Below are 20,811 nucleotides of genomic sequence, written 5' to 3'. Positions count from 1 at the left end.
AAATCACTAATACAACCCTGACATTTAGTCTCTGGATCGGATAAAATGTAGCCCACTACCAACAGACAAACATGAAATAACACTACAATTACAATTATGGTTATTTCATATTTACAAATCCCATGCCCCCTCATCTTAGTATGGTAAAAATGTATTTGTATCATGAAGCTCTTGTAAAGATAACATTAATAATGACTCATAATAACTGATTTAAAGCTGGTTACTTTTACATGCATAGTATTCTTCCGTTTCTGTCACTTAAAAATCCTTATTATGATGACGATGGTGCCTTAACAAAATGGAGGCTGGCAGCAAGGGTGGAAGGGGCAGACATGGTGGGTAGTCCCAGAGAGCTTGTAGCTTATTAGTCCCTATGCAGATCATGGCTGTGTGACATGACATGCACAACAAGCGTGGGCTGCCTGTGTTGGGGACAGCGGCACAATGTCACGTCTTGCCTTCTGGGAGCCAGTGTGTGAGGTGACCTAGATCTGGTATACCCTCGGCACTGGGGGAAGGAGGGGGCAGTCACTTAGAGCTTTGTCCCTGGGCACTGAACTGTGGCTCTGATTCAATAACCCAACATCAAGGTGCACAGTCCTCTTTATGCCCTAATATGTGTCCTTCTTCCAATACAGTATCTAGCTTGGATGTATGACATTTGAAAGGCAGTATTGTTTCTCAGGGTTGTGTAAATGTTGAACTGAGCTAAATGTTTCAAACCACCACCTGAGGCCCAACTTCCCCTATTCAGTGTTTAAAATTAGATAGTGTTACTTCCTCTCTTTAAAAACACACTAGAGGACAGAAACTACCTGAGATACACTCAACTCAAGTGATGAGGAACGACGGGATTACGTTTTGCAAGACAAAGGCATGTCAGACAGAAACTGTAAAATATAAGCTCTGAAAGACATGAATTTGTTTGGGTCCAGGATATGAACTCATGTGTTAAACAGTTGCTTGTGGTGGTTTCCTTGATAATTGTGAAAAACCAACAGATACAAATTATTTCTCCTTTTTTCATGTCTGGCAAGACAACACAGTTGTTGCAGACAGATTACAGATAAATAATTGCGCCATCTGGCGGTCGTTTCTTTACACTTTCAAAAGAGCTTATAAAACATTGTGATGAATACATTGATATTTGTCTTGTGGACCTACACATATGCATGTCACGGTTTATCTAACATACATGTTCATTTTGTCAATTTAATTAGTACTGATGGCTTATGTGACGTAGCCTCAGTTCTCCGCTGTATCCGGAACTATTTATTGTGTCATGGTTCTTATCGACCATATTTTGTAGCAACACACTTTCAAAATGACATCCGAAACAGAACCAGCATGTCAAATATTTTCTTTTCAGGACTACAAGTCATCTCCCGACCCCATTTACGAGATTGCAGCTGGATGTTTAGTCCCATCACCTGTCCCTATAGTCATAGATAATGGCTCTTTCCAAACGCGGGCTGGTTGGGCGTGTAAAGGCGAAGAACCGGGTGCACCGCGACTGCTGTTTAAATCCGTGGCGGCGAGAAGCAGAGGTGCCGCGCGCAGTGAAACTCAGATCGGCAATGACATATCCAATCTGGAACCTTTGCGGTGGCTACTGAAAAGCCAGTTTGACCGAAACGTTGTAGTCAACTTCGAGATACAAGAACTCATGTTTGATTACGTATTCACACATCTTGGAATTGGCTCGGAGGTGAGTGACCGAAGTTTACGAAAGTAGGTAGGATGACAAATAGGCTACGGTTTAACGGGTAATATTGCTATTGATGGTAAAATGTAGACCTCATACAAACAAGGAATTCCGGAATGTGTTGTGTTGATTCTTTTGACCAGGTGTGTTCTACCCTGTTGTGTCCAGGGCGGCGTGGAGCACCCCATTGTGTTGACGGAAGCCCCGTGCAACCCGCTGCACTGTCGCCAGATGATGTCGGAGCTGCTGTTTGAGTGTTACCGAGTTCCAAGCGTATCCTACGGCGTGGACAGCTTGTACAGCTTCTCCTACAACAACGCTCAGCACAGCTTCCCTCCCCCACATACCGGCATCATCCTGTCCTCAGGTTACCACTGCTCCCATGTCCTGCCTGTCATCAACGGAAGGTAAACCTGGTCTGTCACTGTGGCTATGGAGTGCAGAGAATAAAACCTTAGGATTACCGTAGAGTCTATCCTCCTCACAAATAGTTTTATTCATTTGGGTGAAGTTTTGGAGATCTGACAAAGTAAACGACACGTGAATAATTTAGGAGGAACTCACTCTAGGAGGCCTAGATGTTTGATATAAAATCATCAACTGTCAGTTATTTTCCCTTTGACATACTCTGCCCTCCATGAATGTTGTCCGTACGGTGGTTCCCCAGGCTGGATGCGGGGAACTGCAAGCGTGTGAACGTGGGGGGGTTTCATGCCTCGTCCTACCTGCAGCGTCTCCTTCAGCTCAAGTACCCAGGCCACCTAGCAGCCATCACCCTCAGCCGCATGGAGGAGCTGCTGCATGAGCACAGCTACACTGCCACAGACTACCACCAGGGTAACACACACACACAGACTACCACCAGGGTAACACACACATACACACACAGGCTACCACCAGGATAACACACACACAAAGACTATCACCAGGGTAACACACACATACAGACTACCACCAGGGTAACCCACACACTACCACCAGAGTAAGACACACACACACACACAAAGACTACCACCAGGGTAACCCACACTACCACCAGAGTAAGACACACACACACACACACACACAAAGACTACCACCAGGGTAACCCACACACTACTACCAGAGTAAGACACACACACACACAAACATACAGACTACCTCCACAGTAACCCACACACTACCACCAGAGTAAGACACACACACACAAAGACTACCACCATGGTAACACACACACACAAAGACTACCACCATGGTAACACACACACACAAAGACTACCACCAGGGTAACCCACACACTACCACCAAATGAAGACACACACACACACAGACCAGGGCAATACATACGTGCACACACACGCAAAGACTATCACCAGGGTAACACACACATATACAACTACCGACAGGCTAACAGACACTCAAATACAGTTACCACCAAGGTAACACACACACAGACTACAACCAGGGTTACACACACACACTCACACACAGCTGCCACCAGGGTAACACACACACAGCTCCCACCAGGGTAACACACACACGCCCAGACTACCATCAGGGTAACACACATACACACACACACACAGCTACCACCAGGGCAACACACACACACACAACTTATTTAAATGTTTCCTTCTCAAGAGTTGGAGAAGTGGCGCAGCCCAGAGTTCTATGAGCGGGAGGTGCACCGTATACAGCTGCCCTTCTCAGCCAAGGTGCTAGGGGGCGCTGTGAGTGTGGAGGAGCGCCAGGAGAGGAGGGCCCAGCAGCTGAGGAGGTTGCAGGAGATTAACACCCGCCGCCGAGAGGAGAAGCTCCAGCAAGACCAACAACGCCTGGATAAACTTCTGGCCATACAGGTGAAGATCTCGGCTCTATGTCTCGTCATTGCAGACTCTTGGCACTCCTAACTGTGTGTGTGTGTGTGTGTGTAGGAGTTACTGGAGGATGGTCTCCTGGATCAGTTCCATAAGAGGCTGGTGGAGCTAAACATGGACTCGGCAGAGGAACTGCAGTCGTACATCTCCAAGCTGGGCGTGGCTGTGGAGCAGGGCAGGCATAGGCTCCTGCACAGTGAGGGGGCCGAGGGCAAGACTGAGGTGAGTGACACACCACCCACACTGGTCTAGTGTCCCAGAAAAGAGGATTTGCAGTATGAGCTGATCAGACTGCAGACAGTGGTCTCAACTTGCAGAATTGTTAACTCTGTCAGGTGTCAGAGCTGGAGCATCCAATGGAGGAAGGGGAGGTTGTGGGCGAGGCAGAGCCAGACTTCAGTGAGGAGAACACAGAGACGGAGAAGTCGGTCAGCCTAGCACAGGTACGGAAACACACACACAGCATGGTGCTGGGAACGGCACTGACACAGCAGGCCTACACCTGAATCACAACATGGCCCTTCTCTTCGTCCCTCCCTTCTCTTCTTCCTTCCTTTGTCGCTTCACCCACCCTCCCCTCTCCTCTGTCCAGCCGGTGTTCAACATGGCAGAGTACCACCAGCTGTTTGTGGGCACGGAGCGACTGCGTGTCCCTGAAATCCTCTTTCAGCCGTCCCTCACTGGAGAGGAGCAGATGGGCTTGATGGAGACCCTGGAATATGTGCTGAGCAGGTGAGGGACACAGAAACACACATCCTCAATCTCAGTCTTACTTAAAAATACAGTAATTATAATCAATATCATGTTGTGGGATTAGTTGAAGTGTGGATGGTAGTCTTTTTAGTGCTCTTGTCTGTGTGCAGGTATACTCCAGGGCAACAGGAGGCACTGGTGAGCAATGTGTTCCTGACAGGAGGGAACCTGCTGTACCCAGGCATGAAGGAAAGGGTGGAGAGAGAGCTTCTGGCCCTCAGGCCCTTTCAGTCACACTTTCAGGTCAGTTTAAGGATGCTGCATACCTGCTGTAGGCCTGTGTTACCTAGGTGAAATACCTTGTTTACAGACTCACAGCTTATTTCTGCCTAGGTTACTTTGGTAACCCAGAGCCTGTGTCTCAGAAATTTAAAGTCTGGCCTAAAGATGGTGCCACAACACTTACTGTGCTGCGCTATTAAGTAGACATGGACCTGTTCCATATCAACATGAGTTCATATGGAACCACACCCGGCCTCTCTCTCCACAGGTGACCATGGCGTCACGGCCAGCCCTGGATGCCTGGTACGGTGCCTGCGACTGGGCCCTGCAGCACCCCCCTGGAGGGGTGGGAGGGGAGGGGGAGGGCTGGATCACCAGACAGGACTACGAGGAGAAGGGAGGGGAGTACCTGAGCGAACACTCCGCATCCAACATCTTCATCCCAATGCCGATTGCCAAGCCCACCCCTCGACCTGCCGAAGCACTGTCGGCGCCCGTTCCCACGGCGACGCCCGCAGTGGCTTCACCCAGTGCTGTGGCGTCCTCCATAGAGGCATCTGTCACCCTCACGGCTCAGTACTGAGCTGCTCTCTTCTGCGGGTTTATTTGTGTCGTAGCCCCATGGTATATGGACCTGCTCTACAGTGTTCCCAACACATGGAGGGGATTCACTGGTATTAGTACCTGTCTAGTTCATACAGGTTTAATCCCCACTGTACACAAACACATGTTTGTGTTTGTTTATATCTTGTTTGGATGCAGAGCAGCACTAGTGCTAACGGATCAATAGGGACCACTCATATTGAATGGTTACTACTGTCATGATTGGTCCAAGGTGCAAGATATAGGCAGTGCTACTGGTTGTTGCTGATCGCCTGTTAAACATTTTATATTTGATCATGTAAATACTGAAGGGTTTTTATTTGTAGAGATGATTCGTATCGAAGAGCATCGACAGGCTCATGATATGTTGAAGTTTAGCTGATGATTTCATCAGAATGTGAACTCCTCAAACTGGTTTTTCATCTGAAACATGAGGATAAAAGAATATTGTGTGATGGGTGACCCTGTCCAACTTCTCAACAATGTACCATAGATGTTGAAATGACATGTGAATGTATAGACCACATGATGTATTTCATTTCCAATGAAAAAACTAATTGTACCACTAGGTGGCATGATTCTAACAGCTCATCATGGATGCATGGATCAGGAAGGTGCAGACTAGGTAGCTAGTTCTGATATGTTGGCAAGCTATACATTAGCTTGGCTGCAGGTAACATAAGATTTGTCCACATGGGTGGTGTGCTTTACCATCCTGTCTATTGCTGTTACTCACTGTAGGCCTTACAGTTTAAGTATTTTGGGCAAGGTATTTTGAGAAAGCAGCAGTGGCAAAGTTGGACCCAGTCTAATCTGAGGGATTTGGATAAACAGGTCAACAGTTGTGCCTAATCCCCACATGGCCTGGTATGTTGTCTGAGAACCAACCAAATGTAAGTGAGGTAGTTTGTTGTAGGTTTGGGGGGGTAGTTTGGTGGAGGAAGGGTGGAGTTGGATGAAGGTGTGTGTGGGGGGGTAGTTTGAAGGAGGAGGGGTTGATGGGGTGCAGCTGCATTGACCTCATCCCCTTGAGCAGTGGCAGTAGGTCAGAGTTCCCTGCTGAGAAGTGATGCTCTCTGGCAGACACCCTGTCTGCCTGTAGGGCTGGAGTCGCATGCACTTATTGTGATTAAGAGGAGACCAGCATGCTGATCAATGTCAGGGTCCACTGGTTTATACCTTCTCTGTCACCTAACTGCGAATGAGCTCATTGTCTTTCATCTCATTGACTTCACTGACAATACCCTCAAAAGTGTGAGGGGAGATAACTGTGCTATAAAATATAAAGGACTACTGATAAAGTCACTCCAACTTGTCCTCCATGTCTCTGGGTGTCGGTAGCCTTTCCTCAGGGAAAGCATTTTGAGTTGGGGGTGCTGAAGGTCAGAGGTAGAGAGCGGGGCTACCTTACCCAAGTGGGGTTTGGACTAAAGTTTAAAAATGATGCTGGGTTATGTCAAGCCTGCTTGACAAGGTGCTTCAACATCTTGCCTGTTGGGCACTAGAGTACAATCCCCGTCTTACACTAAACCCAAAATGTCCCAATCTAAATAAACATTTTAATAACATGTTTATTTGATTGCCATTGCAGTTAAACAATACACCCCTCCCCCAACCCCCCTACACACACATATCTCCACCCACCCCCTGTGGCTCTGGCCTCTATTGTGGTGCCTTCTTGCTCCCTCACCTCTCCTTTCAAGTGTCAAATCCTCTATTGTGACCGAGCCTGTCTGAGGACAGGACTGAGCCTGCCCTGACTGAAGGAATTGCAGGCCTGTCTACCCCAAACACAACTAACATTTACATTCTTACATTCACCCCAACCAAACCCTAAAAACAATATACACTGATACATTTACAGTTTACACAGACCTGTATGGGTACTACTGTGCATAATGTCAAGAGATCCAAGACTAAGTACAGTATGACAAATGGATTTTTGAATGCTACAGTGTACATGATTCAGAAGAAAGAACTGCCAGATAGTTATTAGGCTCTGTAGTAGACACTGTAGCATTGCCTTTTGCTTCTTGTCAACAGTGTAAAAAAAGTTAGGGCTGCTTGATGGAGACTAGCAGCCTCTGTGGATGATAGACCTTAGCCCCAGAGCCTGTGTTCAGCCAAGCACTGTCTCTCCATAGGGCTTTCCAGGGGTGAGAGGTCAGAAACAGACCCCTCAGTGTCCAGGCTAGTACAGCTGCCGAGCGCATGCCAAAATCAACAACTCCGTCATCGTTCCAGAGACAAAACCCAGCAGGAGTAGCTCGGCAGCTGTAATGCTGCCGCTGCATAACGGCTTTGTCACTGTTGTGGAAAACCAGGATGGGCATCAAAACAGCTATTTAGAGCGATGCTTGGTCATGGTTGTGCTATAGACTTCCCTACTGACTGAGTGCAGCGGTTATCTGGTATTGGCAATGTCCTTATCATGCAGCGGATCCTGCAGGTGTGTGCTTTCGCCTGGAGCAGAACAACCTTGTCCGGGTTTCCCAGATTTGTTAAGAAGTTCTTAACGCTAAGAGCTTCTTAGGAACGTTCTAAGAGCGTTCTAGAATGTTCCTAAGAAGCTCTTAGCGTTAAGAGCTTCTTAACAAATCTGGGAAACCCGGCCCTTGTTTGTGTGCAGCTGCATGGGTCCAGAATCAAACTGGAGAAAGAACATCAACACCACCTTCTGCACCTACGTCAGGTCCCAACACCTCCTAGTAACTGTTCCTAGGCTTTCACCTTGAGGTGTAGATGCTATCAGAGCAGGTACTTCATGTGGGAAATCCAGATCCTGCCCTGTTCAGATAGAACACTACATCAGTCGTATGAAAGGTCTTTATATTCTGAGCTACTCAGAAGGAAGCTGTGAAACTCAACTCTCATTTTCACTTTGTGACTAGTAAAAGGAAGTGATGTATGGTGATGACCAGTGTTATGCTACTGCTGCACCTTTCTCCTTCTCAGTTTCATTAGTTTTTTGTTTAAGGGCTTGAATAAGGGCACCTTGAGTAATTAATAGCTTCAAATGCTGCTGACCCTGCTGGCTCCCATGAACCACATGAACTTTGTCCAAATCATTCTGGTATTAAATGTTTTCCAACACGTTTTTAAAGCTGAGTTACAAAGTACTTTACATTCAAACATAGAACAATTACAAGTATAATCAAACAATCAGGAAAGTTTGATTAATGAAAAGGAGTGTGATCACTTTTTTTTTTTTTTTTTTTTTAAGATTACATACACAGCCAAGTGACGACAGACAGACACACTATGCTGCAATCCAAATCAACTCGTCAGAGTTTAAGCGCCCTGTTATCGAAAGTCCAATCATCCTTTGTTCTCAATCTGCATTTCGAACGCTAAAAATGCTTTTTTAAACTGCATACCCGTTCAAAGGTGTCCAGAGCCAGTAAAATCTTAAAAACCATTATAGAACTAACAGCCAAATTAGATTACAAAATTGCGGTGGTGTTGAAGTCTATTAGTTTTGGTTTGGCTGAAGAGGGATTTTTTACTGAGACAGAAATGCCTCAAAGTAGTCCAGACGAGCTAGAATAGAAGCAATATCTTTGACAAATCCTGACTAAAAAATGTGTGGGGGGGAGAATATAATGAAAATGTGACTGTAGCCTACAACTTTTTCTCTGTCCACAAGTGAAGAATGCCTACATTTAAACTAGTTTTACTCGACTAATGTCTATGGAGTATTCAAAGGTTAGAGGAATTAGGTAGCCTAAGTTGATTTCAGCCTATGTTAAATTGAAGGAAATGTGATATCCAATTGTCCTCAAACTGTGTCTAAATCTAATCGGTTTGCTGGATAAGTAAATCCAGGGGGGTATTGGTTTCATTGTGGGTGGGGAAGTTTTATGAAATAGGTAACAGAAGATGTATAGACATTAAATATAATTGTCTTAAGTATAACGTGAATAGGGCTATAACTGATTGGAAACATTTTGACCACGAGAAGATTCTATTGATAAATAGATGCGAACCACATGGTGCGGTTTAACTTAGGCTATGATAAAACAGATCTCTTGTCCCCTAAATTTCTTGAAAAATTTAGTAACCTGTAGGCCAAGCAAATGATTTGTAACTTTGAAAGGTGCGGGTTCTTTGCTATGTGCAGCTGTATAAGATGCAATCTGAGTTCATTTTAAAGTCTGCGACACTAAAATGGTTTAGATGAAGATGGCTGTTTTAAAATTAGTTGCTTATAGCATCAAAAAAAAGTTGTTTGTTTGGGAGGGTCAAATGCAAAAAACACATTGAGTATTCAGCCTTCTTTGTAAATAGCTCTAACAGCAGGAGCTCTTCACTCAATGGCCTCAACCTTTAAAACTGGGTTTTACGGAGTCTGTAACCTTAAAAGGACCAATAGAAGTTCTCACTGGTTTTAGCAAAACGATGAGGAAATGAGTCAGGAAATAACGTGATTACATCGGACTCCAATGTTTAGATATCAACGCTAAACAGACAGTGACAGTGAGGACATTAACAGAAAACAGGGCGCGTTATAGGCGTATTGTGAAAAGGGGCCACGTGTGACTTCCAAGTGAAAATCAATATTCGCTTCGGTCGTTAATGTTAATTTCAGCCCTTTATCTTTTTACCCTAATCTGGGGTGCCTTTCATCCATTATTCCAGTGGAAAGGAGACGGACTCCCCGCATGAAAGTTCAAAAATAAATTCTACAACATCTGAGATTCTCGCACGATCATGTGTTTTATGAGTTGATAACCCCATTTAGCCAATAGGCACACAATACGTGCACGTCTCCTCTAAGCCATTAAGTAGTTTGACCACATTTTCTCCGTTGTAGAAGCTATTAGAGTGGATAAGAAAGGCTACCAGAGGATTGTGGACGGCCTCTTTGGACCCGTGTTGTTTGTCCAGTTTTGTCCTCCTAATTCTCCCCATGGGGTTCTGTTTAACACAATCCAATGTTGTCAAAAGTTCAAATTTTTAGGTAGCCTAGTTTCTATACATCGTTTTTAGTTTTCCTTTGAGGAACAACAGTGATAACGAAAACAGGGTAGAATATGAACGATCAGCCCGTTACTCCAAGAGTTTAGGAGCTTTACATTCAGTGAAATAGGCTACTGAAAAAATGAAAATCAGATGTCAATTGAAGTAGGCCTACTGCATGGCTTTTTTGTTCACCCCATTCACCCCATCAAACGATGCAACTACTGAGTAGTGTTTTAACAGTCAATGAGGTCCCATTTGAAACAAAACAATTCAGGATTTTTCAAAGCCACTTGTGCGCATAGCCTAATGTTAATGTAGGCCTAAGCGGTTTCCAGCTCAGTGGTGAAGAGACAATCCACTGGCCTCCCGGGACTCGAGTTTGTATGTTTCTCTAGTTTTTGTAGTCTCTCCATTTCCTTCATTCTCCCGAGGGGAGAGGGGTTGGAGGGCTTCTGCTTGAATATGGGGAATATGTTTTTGGGTGCATGAACAACTGACAAATTGTGGATGTATATCTTGCAAACTTCCAGTGAACATTTATTAAGTACACATGATTTTGGTGCAGCAGCAGTGTTTGGAAACCCTACAGTAAGTTGTCCCAACATCAGATAGGATCAAAGGCTCCTTCACTCTTCCTCTCCCCTCCCTTCCCCCATCTCTAAGCCCCACCCGCACTGAGAGGACAACAGGTCCAATATAAGACTCCCAAACAAGATTCAGAGTGCATCTGGAAAACACACGTTTTACTGGGAGAGCAAAACGGTCCATGATGATTCGCACAGCAATTGATCACGCAAGAAGGCACCCCGGCGTAAGTACCTTTTCATTTAGCACAGACATCATTACCATCCTTTATCCTTCCATGTCAAAAGGAAAACTCAAGAGTTAATTAAAACCAGGCGAATGCCTGATTGTCTTTCTCTATAGCTTTAACAAACAAAAACAACATCACCTCAAGAAGGTTGTTGAGGAGGTTTACCATATTCAGCTTACAGGGTTAACATCAACAACAAAAATACGATAAAACAAATTCTAATTATTAAAAATTATTAAAAGCCGAGATGCAGAATACACGTTTAGTAGATTCAGCCTTTGGACAGCGCCTCAAGATGGTCAACGGTGTCTGCAGATTAGGCTACATGTAGTGAACATCCCGCATTTGTGCCATGTATATTACCCTACCTTTTATACAAATTTAAAAAAGAGAATTCATGAACGAAATATTTGCTTTTCTAAAGTAGTGCTTACACCTGTAAATCGACTTAAACTTTTAAAAAGTAAACACATTTAGAATGGCAATGAAATATATAATATTATGATGAAACATGTTTTTCTTTTTATGGTAATATTTGTTTAGTAGCCTGTTTTAATCTGCTCTCATTGTCAGTTTTTCACGCTCCATTCCTCACAACAGAGGTCGCGACCCTGCAAGAAATGACAACTTTGAAACGAAAACGTGAAATGGTGTCTTGGTGATCAAAACATCACGTGATAAAATACAGAAAACGTTCAGAGTCCAATACAAAGGAGTCTTGGTTCAACCCCCATTCTGCACGTAGACCGTTCCCCACATAACGAATTTAAGTGAGGCGCACGTAGGCATAGGAGTTGATTGAGTTCAGACAGGTCCCTGAAAAAAGGAGGGCCTCCGACATTTCTCTCTGAAATATGAACAGCGCTATTGCCTGGCCCATTGATCCCTGATGCTTGAAACTTCTAATCATGCAATTTTATGCAAAGTTTATTGTTTACGTTTCTAACGTATTTTATTTTCAATGTAAGTTCCAATGATTTCTTATTTTATCATGTTCCTGAAGATATATCCCAACGTTTTTAGGCCTCGACAAATTAGGTTTGTTAATCGGGAATCTCATTTTGTTTCATGTAATCTAAGTTATCTAACATTTAATTCCGTACAGTACCTAAGCAGCATTTGATTTCATGCCAAAATGTAACGGATTTACCACTGGACTTAATATCTTAAAGAGGAAAAGGTGTACAGTATGGAAAATACAAATAGTTGATGCACAACCTGTCAATGCGCCCTTTTTCCACCATCTCTGCTCTATAGAAAGTGGCACGCACTCTGTTGAATATATCAGTCAGCATAGCACTAGGAGACAACCAGACACAAATGTCATCCTCATGCCTCATGCCATCAGGAGTGACACAGCAAAAACACATCCCTATAGGTTATGCAATCATACTGTATCTTGACATGTTGACTGTATGTTGACATGTTGACTACATTTGCTATGGAACCAATCTTTCTCTCCCTCTCCTTCTGTCTCTCCCTCTGTCTCCCTCTGTCTCGCTCATCAGCTCATCCCTCAGTTCTTCTTCATCTGTTTGGGAATGGGGGGAGCCTCGATGTATCTGGTTCGTCTGGCAAAGGGACCCCACGTCACGTAAGACCATAACATTTCCTTTTTCCATGTTCAGGCTACAGATGGATTATGAAACTGTAGTGGAAATTGTAATATGGTTATTTTCATAATACCGTTACAGTTTATTTCAGGCAATACCAATAAAGTTCATTTCAGGAACAACTGGAACCTTTTGTACTATAAGAGTGTCTAGTTAACTGCTGAGAAAGCTGTAACCTTGTGTGCTGTACTCTGCTGCATCTTTGAGAGCGGATAATATTAACAGAGCCTGTTGTGTGCAGGGTGGTTGTAGAGCTTGCTATGAAGGGCCTGTCATTGAGAGTTCTTAATCTGAACTCCACAGAGTGCTGGTAGTGTACTCTGTGGCCTCTGATCTCTTTCTGCAGAAAGATTCACTTAATAAATACTTATACAAAGACATTTAACTACTTTATGTTTATTGATTGTCAGATTTCCACCACAATGGCTTCTATGCTGAACAAGCTGAACAAGTACGACATAAAGAGCTGCTGTGATTATGGTGTCATGCTCTGCTCCTCTTCTCCTCTTCCTCCCGCTCGTCATCCCTCCCCGCCCCTCTCCTCTTCTTTCTTCGTCTTTTACATAGATGGAACAAGACTAAGAACCCTGAGCCCTGGAACCAGCTAGACCCGACCTACCAGTACAAGGTAGTGCAAATACCCAGAAACCGGCACACACACACACACACCAATAGTCAAGAAAAGTGTCAATGCCCTGTAATCTGAAAGCACAATTATTTTATTTCTCTCTTCCCTCCAGTTGGTGTCAATCACCACTGACTACAACAACCTGAAGAAGCAGGGGCCAGAGTTCTAGACGTCACATGCTCCACCAGCCAGGCCCTGATCCAGGGCCAGTTCCACACTCTCCCTTAATGACCAAGGTTGTGATTGGTTGAGGAACAAACAGCTCTCACAGCACCCACTACCCCCCGAGTGTTGTGTCTGTATATATACTGTCCTTTACTGCATACAGAATGTTTTCTAGTGTTGCCCTAGTAAAACTGGCCACACGTCATTCCATGTGGACAGAAATGTGTTTCTAAATTGTCTTAAAATCTTCTGAATTAGCTTGGTGTATCTGCTGTTTTTATAGTGTGACTTTGTATGGTGCTGTATGTATCCGGTCAGTGTACCCAAACACAGAGTGTGTTTTCTGTGTTTGCTTTTCTCCCCTCACCATGGACAGGGCTGTGAGTTTAGCTAATTCACTTATCAAGAACCGTTTGTGTTGTGAGGGAAGCCAGATTGCAGAGGTGCATTCACAGAGAGATCCTGTCACGGTGCATGTTTAGAGATCTTTTCTGATGTAGTTGACATAGTTTGAATGGATACCATTCAGACAAAATGAAGTGAAATAAAAATTATTCTTGTCTACTCTGAAGGATGTGGCTCATCTCTCCTCTGTGCATGTCATACGTGAAACAGACAGGTGACATAAGATAAGTCATCTTTTGTTGTTTCTATGGGCCAGTGGCTGGTTTGTTAGTGTTGGTCCTGTGGAGGAAGCTCTTCATTAGCTGCAGTGTGCAGAGCCTCCTCTACACACAGATCCAGGCCCCAGATAGCACTGGTGGTGCTTTCATCTCCAGGAGCAGGCAGCCGGCTCAGGAACAACAGACACCTGTCACCTGTCACAACCTGAAGGGCAGGCAGACGTACGGACCCCTTACACCCAGAGCCTCAAAGGACTTTCACTTCTGAGTGATGCCTCTGTATCCCTATGAGATCTCTCTATCTCTCTGGATGCTTAGCAGTTCATTTAGGCTAATCTCCAAAGACCCACATCCACATGTATTCCCAGGCCCATGTGTGATGGGTTTTATTTGATATGTTACAGTCAGATCATTAACATGTCCCTTTGATCAGACTGGCAGACATGAGGAGAACACAGCAAGTAGACCTGGTGACCAAGCACTGTTGAATACATGAACCCAGTGTCAGAGCCGGAACTCAACTTGGATCTGGAACCACGAGTGGAGGGTGAACCCAAAAGTGAGACGCACTTGGAACTGGAGAGACTGAAGGTTTTTTAATCGGCTCGGCAAAAGTAAGATGAACAAAAAGTAGCAAAAACTTAGAACGGCATAGGCAACCGGCATCAGCAAAACTTAAACATCAAGCAAGGTAGGCATGAGACAGAGTCCCCTAAATACCCCTAACAGAACGAGGCCCAGGTGAACCTAATAACAAAATCAGAGCTGAGCAAGCCAGGCATGAGGACCTCTAGTGGCCAAAACACACAAAAACAAGCAAGACACTGACACCCAGATTCCTTCTCAAGGCACACACTTGCATACACAGACACACACTAACACACACTCAGCAAATAAAAAAACTGCGTCAAGGAGTTGGCAGGTCGTGAGAACCAGTCAAAGAGATGGAGAAGACAGAGAGAGAAAGAGGGAGTGAGAGAGAAAGTGAGAGAGAGAGAGTAAACAGGATGAGCATTCGTTTGTTTATCTGTCGCAGAGTTTAATGACCCCTTGACCAGAGCATGTCACATGGAAAAATAACGTCTTCTGGCAGTACACACAGAAACATACAGAGAGAAACTAGCACATGACATTTAGTATGTCACATTTAGGGTCAAATGGCCAGAATCAAGTCAAGTAACCAACCACCAAGAGGACTGCATTTCTTTCTGAGGGACATGTCAAGACAACCTTTTCTCTCCCACTCTCAACAGTTTAAAACCTCCAATTGACTCAACCAATGGATCAACAAACACCCTTTTGTGGTTTTTCTTTTTTGTATTTTGTGTGTCCTTGTCATCCATCCACAGCTGATTTTAGAGTCTTCCTTAGACTTCACCCCTCCATCCACAATCTTGGTCACAATCCTCAATGCTATGGACATGATTATGTTGAAGAAATTATTCACCATATTTACTCTTTTCAGAGAATCTCTTGCTCTCTCTTACATTTCTTTCTGACAGCCTATTTTACTTTATTCTCTGTCTCTCTCTAGTGTTGTCAGCCTGGAACTGTCAGTGGAGCCAACCCCTTCAGACACACCAATGGGATGTCAGTGAGTCTGAAACTGAACAGTCTGAAATTCTAGTTAGCACTCCTCCTACCACCCCGCACCCCTTCCTCCCTCAACCAGCATTTATGTTTGTTACATCAAGACATACAGGTAGGCTATGAATGGAGATGATGCTTGTCCTTCTCCTGCTGGAGGACAGACCCCGATCTCTGGCTCCCCTGTGGCCTGGCTCCCCTGGCCCATCCTGGGACACTCGCTGCACAGACCTCCCCCTCTCGCCCCACACTCTTTGGGGCTCACAGGTACAGCCAGAAATGGAGAGAAGAGAGGATGAGTGATGTGTGCGTTCGTGATGAATTAATGAGTAATAAAAATATAACAAATAAAGTTAATAGATGACAACCGCCCACGGAACAGAGCAGTATGAAGGACAACATGTAATACGAGTCATTTCTGTCCTTGGATTATAGATCTGTATCATGCCGGCCAATCTGAATGTTGTCCCTTGAGGGAGAGATACACAGTCATCAAGGCCACTTTGTTTACCGAAGGCCAGACCAGCAATACGGGGTAGTTACATCTGCTATTTTCACTTCATAATCAAACGTGGGAGCCATCTGTAGGAACATAATTTAAAAGGAAAATGAGTTTCAATGTAACCTTGAATGTTTATTGTAGTCTCTAATGTAAGGAAAATCACACAGGCCAGCTACTTCTACCAATAGCAACACTTGACACAATAGATGGAACAAGACAATAACATTTTGGTTACATTGGCTACACAATTTTGCTTTGTGAGACAGACAAAAAAGATTGCAATGCAACTGTATTATTAAGTTAATAAGTGGCAGGCAAGGACGGGAGCACACAGGCATCAACTCCCTATAAATGATGTGTGCATATCTTTACAGACTTGGCTATTGAGATTACCGCATACAAGGCACTCATGCATATCTTTACAGACTAGGCTATTGAGATCACCACATACAATGCACTCATTCTCACATGCACTTTATCCATTCATCCCTTAGCATTTCCCTTCTGTCTCTCATCCCTTAGCCAAAGTATTGGTGGTGGTCTTGGTAATTGTAGTCCGGGCAGACCTTCTGCACCAGTTTGTAGTCCAAACTGACAAAAGACACAAGAATACATAGGACCTTGCAGGGTTTGGCACAGACCCAGGCAGAGTGGGACTGGTTGTGTTCAGAGTAACAGGTCTGGGCCGGATCATACAGGCAGGGCCGGGTCCGCTTGGCCTGGCTGGTCCTCTGGTACTCCAGCCAGCAGTTCAGGGACTTAGTGACCATCTTCTCTTGCTGCTGCTGCTGCTGCTCCGTCCGAGAGCTGCTGCTGGACTGGAGGGGGCTCCAGAACCGGAATTCAGAGTCTTCCGGAGGGTTCCGAGACTTCCTTCTAGGTTCGGAAATCTCCCAGTCCAAAGGCCTGGAAGGTGCAACGATGCTGACCGACAGGTTCCCCAGACGAGTGGTGTTGTGTCGGAAGTAGAGGCTAAAAGTTCCGTTGACGTGGTCCACCAGCTTCCCTGTCAGCAGCAGGCTAAACTTGGCTGTCCCAACACTGAGGTAGAAGTCCCCCCAGCTAAACATCTTCCTGCTCTTGGTGGTTGGCGTCTTGATGTTAGGTTTGGTCCTGGGCCGATAAAGAGACTGGTCCAGGGAGGGGGAGAGGTTCTTCTGGGACCAAGACATGGAGCTGTGAGGCCTGGGCTCGGTAGATATGATGTGGAGCTCCTTGGTTGGTTGAGAGACCTTCAAAGCAGATCCAAAAGTTCTTCCTGCCTCCACAGCCTCATAGGGAGTTGTCTGTGAAGTTCCAGGCTCCAGTGAACTCTGACCTATGTAGTCCAAAGGGCTGGCTGCTTCCTCTTCCTGCATCTGCAGGAACACAGCAAGGAAGATGATTAAAGCTACTTTCTTGCAGAGATTGGGTAAAACAGTTGACAATGAATCAATGAAATTAATTACTTTTTTATGTATGGGTGTATGCTTTAATTGAAATGTTAAACGTGATCAATAAGCTCCATCAAGAGTACAACACTGTTTCACTCTGTCTCTCACACACACATGGGCACACAAGTAAGTGCACACACACACACATGCCCTTGTCTTTCAAGTCTACTGTCACACGCCCTAAGGCTAAAACTTTGGAAGTGACCTTGAAGAAGAAAATTGGATGGTAAATAATATTGATCATTTTTCTGTGTACATGTCTCTAAAAATTAGTGCACCCCTGCAGCAGGAAAACACAAGGGAATTCAAACAAATCCACTGTCAAGATACAAAGTTAAACATCATTGAATCCTAAAAGCCATTGTGTTAAAACCAACTTAAAATACATGCATTGCCTTCCTATTTAAGGGTTCTGACTTTTATCAGTAGCTTAAAGCTTGTGTTGAATCTGAATTCTTGGCTTCTGCTGGTTATGAGAAGAGGGTGTCTAAAAGTATCTGGATGTCATTCTCTCTCTCAAATGTACTACTGTAACTGGAGTTACACATATGTACTAACTAAACAAGTTATAAAACACAAACAGCTTGTCATACCGTTGGTAGAAACAGACTCATGAAGATAAAGTTGAAGAATACTGCCCTCATCTTGTGTACGTAGTTCATCACAGCCCGCGACTGAGTAGGCTCCTAAACTAGGTTGAAAATAATATAACGAAGGTGTTGCGAAGTTGTCAAATCGCTACACTGAAAAGGAACAAACCTCTTCAGCTGACGCTCTGCTTATTTTACCCATCCCTCTGTCTTCGGTGTCCTGAGCGCTCTCTCTCTCTCTCTCTCTCTCTCTCTCTCTCTCTCTCTCTCTCTCTCTCTCTCTCTCTCTCTCTCTCTCTCTCTCTCCCTCTCCCTCTCTCTCTCTCTCTCTCTCTCTCTCTCTCTCTCGTCAATGGACGCGTTTTACACGAATCTGGGAAACGCTGCCAATGTCAGTTCGTCGGGTGGGCAATAATTCAGGAAAGGACCACATGTGTTCAATCAAGAAACTGCAACGAAATTATCTGTATATAAAGTTATTATGCAATGAAATGACAAATGTCAAACATTTATGACAATTTCAATGAATAATTAATTGACCGTTAGCAAATGTCTGCTAGTTAGACCGATGAAGGGGGTTGTATTTTCATAGCGTATGTTTACGTAAGTGCTATTAAAGACGCAGTTAAATTATTTTTTCCATCAACCCATTTTTCCGTCAAACGTCGTCGCTCATTACAAGATGCCTAGTTTGCCAAAGTTTCTTGTTTCGAAAGCAACAAGTTTCTTGTGTCCCTGGGCAAGGCACTTCAACCTACTTGCCTCGGGGGAATGTCCCTGTACTGGATAAGAGCGTCTGCTAAGTGACTAAATGTAAATGTTTAGTGGAGACTTAAAATCGACACTGGCTGACCTTGAATGGGGTAGCCAGCGGCGTAGCCAGGACATTATTTCTGGGGGGGCCAGCTCCGGCTAGTCTTTTATTTGGGGTGGCACATGATTGTCAAAAACTACTATTTTAAAACTCACACACTGCATCACTCAGAGCAGCAGTTTTTTTTAACGGCTCATCTAGTCTTATGGACACTAATGATGTCTTATTGATAATCCCATGTTATTGGAATGGGTGCTTAGATAATGTGCGAATGCGATGTGTCATGATTAGGGGAGGGGGTTCGGGACCTTAACATGAGACGGGGATGTTTTTAGTGCAAGTGACAGAAAGACACAACATGAATTGTCATTTTAGGCGATCATTTATTTAGGTAAACTGTAGCATTTTAAGTGCAATATTCCATTATTTTCGATAATATATACATATACATAAAGAGAGAGAAAAGCAAACATATTACATGTGTGTGTGTGAGAGTGTCTTTTTTGTTTGTTAGCTTAGGCCTATTTGCTATTCTTAAGAACATATTTGAGAGTGTCTGTCTGTGTATTATGTCCCATAATACACTCTAGGAAAAACTAAAGATGTAAATGAAAAATATCACTAGCTCGTCCTTTTTCTTGTTAAGGCTGTTTATGGTCCAGAAATGTATAATGGAAATTGGTTACTTAACTGTTTACAGCAGCTGTATTCTACGGTTGTGATGATTTCAAGCAAATCGATCAACAAACTCATGTAAGTTTAAATATGCTGCCTTCTATGCTCATGCTTTTATTTCAATTTCGAGTGTAAACTAGCGACAGTGTGTTATCTATGACTAGTGACAGCTGAGAATGGATTCAAGATAACTAGGTAGCGCAAGCTCGCTAGCCAGAGATAATCTTACACGTTTGCAATAATAACAGCAGCAGCCTAACTCAACTCACTCTGACACAAATCCTCAATGTCGACACATTCTTACACATAAAATTGAGTGTGAAGATAACTTTATGATCTTATCATTTCAATGATCCTTTCAAGTATCACCAACTTAGCATTTAGTCCAGTGCTTCTGTGGCTTTCAGTGGTTGTTTAATGCTTGTTATATTAAAGCAGTAATGATAACAAATACAAAATTCTAAATAATAAATTGTTTATGGTCACATATTAACGTAAGAAAATTAAGACACTTTTCAGTCCTGCTCATATATTCAACAAAGGCGGCAAGGTGCTCATTGTTGCCAGATTGGAAATGGTATCATACCAAAGGCTCACAATCATCGTATTTGGAGGATAATTATCGTGCATCTGGCAACACTGAAAAGGTGGTTGACCAATGACAGTTCTCTCTACGGTCAGAGCTCGCGCAAGAAGGTGGAACTTAAGGGAGATACGTTATATTGACTCTATGGGAGATACCCTTCCAAAACTTGTAAGGCCGGGCGTAATAATTAGTTTGTGAAAGACCCAGAAAAAACACAAATATCCAACGAGGCAAAATCCCGGACGATTTTGGAATCCCTGCCGGACGCATTTTTTTGGTCTCAAAAAGAGGACATGTCCGGGTAAAAGAGGACGTCTGGTCACCCTAGTAAACTAGCACCCCAATTATGTGCTTAGTCAAGAAAAGTTGCCTGGAAACGCAAATACGAACAGGGGACGAGCACAAAAGGGAACATTAGCAAATCGCTGATTTAGCCTACCTGAGCTGAATGAGAACAAGGAGAAAGGGCTTGATAATCTACAGTTGCCTGCTTTATTGTAGCAAGTTTTACAAATGGTTGCACACACACGAGGTTGTTTGTAGCGTTTATTTCCGTTACTTTAAAGCAGATGTAACCATCTTGTAATGATCGTTATTATGCTCATGTACGGTGGCCCTGAAGTGCAAATCACACCCCCTAATATGAGTACATCCCCCATATGAAAACACTCCCCCCCAAT

The 20,811-nt window shown here is 44.0% G+C and overlaps 3 protein-coding genes across 3 annotated transcripts; 2 read left to right on the top strand and 1 right to left on the bottom strand.

Annotated features, from left to right (window-relative positions):
- Nucleotides 1-1,315: 1,315 nt before the first annotated feature.
- Nucleotides 1,316-7,654, top strand: actr5 (actin related protein 5). Its single transcript, XM_047040222.1, has 9 exons — nucleotides 1,316-1,708; nucleotides 1,874-2,112; nucleotides 2,373-2,542; nucleotides 3,326-3,543; nucleotides 3,619-3,783; nucleotides 3,897-4,004; nucleotides 4,154-4,293; nucleotides 4,425-4,557; nucleotides 4,805-7,654. Exons 1-9 carry the CDS (start codon nucleotides 1,325-1,327, stop codon nucleotides 5,117-5,119), a joined length of 1,872 nt encoding a protein of 623 aa, XP_046896178.1. The 5' UTR covers nucleotides 1,316-1,324; the 3' UTR covers nucleotides 5,120-7,654.
- Nucleotides 7,655-10,587: 2,933 nt separating this feature from the next.
- ndufa4l2a (NDUFA4 mitochondrial complex associated like 2a) lies at nucleotides 10,588-13,892 on the top strand. The gene is made up of 4 exons (XM_047040276.1): nucleotides 10,588-10,912; nucleotides 12,424-12,509; nucleotides 13,096-13,156; nucleotides 13,269-13,892. Exons 1-4 carry the CDS (start codon nucleotides 10,868-10,870, stop codon nucleotides 13,323-13,325), a joined length of 249 nt encoding a protein of 82 aa, XP_046896232.1. The 5' UTR covers nucleotides 10,588-10,867; the 3' UTR covers nucleotides 13,326-13,892.
- Nucleotides 13,893-16,192: 2,300 nt separating this feature from the next.
- Nucleotides 16,193-18,255, bottom strand: LOC124480695 (neurexophilin-2-like). Its single transcript, XM_047040250.1, has 2 exons — nucleotides 18,060-18,255; nucleotides 16,193-17,391 (listed from the first exon to the last, which is right to left on the bottom strand). Exons 1-2 carry the CDS (start codon nucleotides 18,126-18,128, stop codon nucleotides 16,552-16,554), a joined length of 909 nt encoding a protein of 302 aa, XP_046896206.1. The 5' UTR covers nucleotides 18,129-18,255; the 3' UTR covers nucleotides 16,193-16,551.
- Nucleotides 18,256-20,811: the final 2,556 nt, after the last annotated feature.

The sequence above is a fragment of the Hypomesus transpacificus genome, chromosome 18 (assembly GCF_021917145.1).
Source record: "Hypomesus transpacificus isolate Combined female chromosome 18, fHypTra1, whole genome shotgun sequence".
NCBI lineage: Eukaryota > Metazoa > Chordata > Actinopteri > Osmeriformes > Osmeridae > Hypomesus > Hypomesus transpacificus.
This window is presented reverse-complemented; position numbering and strand designations above follow the sequence as displayed.

Bases quoted from the DNA above. Each gene is read 5' to 3' on its own strand.
- actr5 (XM_047040222.1), top strand. From the start codon at position 1,325: ATGACATCCGAAACAGAACCAGCATGTCAAATATTTTCTTTTCAGGAC. The intron at 1,709-1,873 runs GTGAGTGACCGA...TGTTGTGTCCAG, and splicing joins ATCTTGGAATTGGCTCGGAG to GGCGGCGTGGAGCACCCCAT. The intron at 4,005-4,153 runs GTACGGAAACAC...TCCTCTGTCCAG, and splicing joins AGTCGGTCAGCCTAGCACAG to CCGGTGTTCAACATGGCAGA.
- ndufa4l2a (XM_047040276.1), top strand. From the start codon at position 10,868: ATGATGATTCGCACAGCAATTGATCACGCAAGAAGGCACCCCGGC. The intron at 10,913-12,423 runs GTAAGTACCTTT...CTCGCTCATCAG, and splicing joins ACGCAAGAAGGCACCCCGGC to CTCATCCCTCAGTTCTTCTT. The intron at 12,510-13,095 runs GTAAGACCATAA...TCTTTTACATAG, and splicing joins GCAAAGGGACCCCACGTCAC to ATGGAACAAGACTAAGAACC.
- LOC124480695 (XM_047040250.1), bottom strand. From the start codon at position 18,128: ATGAACTACGTACACAAGATGAGGGCAGTATTCTTCAACTTTATCTTC. The intron at 17,392-18,059 runs GTATGACAAGCT...GTGTTCCTGCAG, and splicing joins TGAGTCTGTTTCTACCAACG to ATGCAGGAAGAGGAAGCAGC.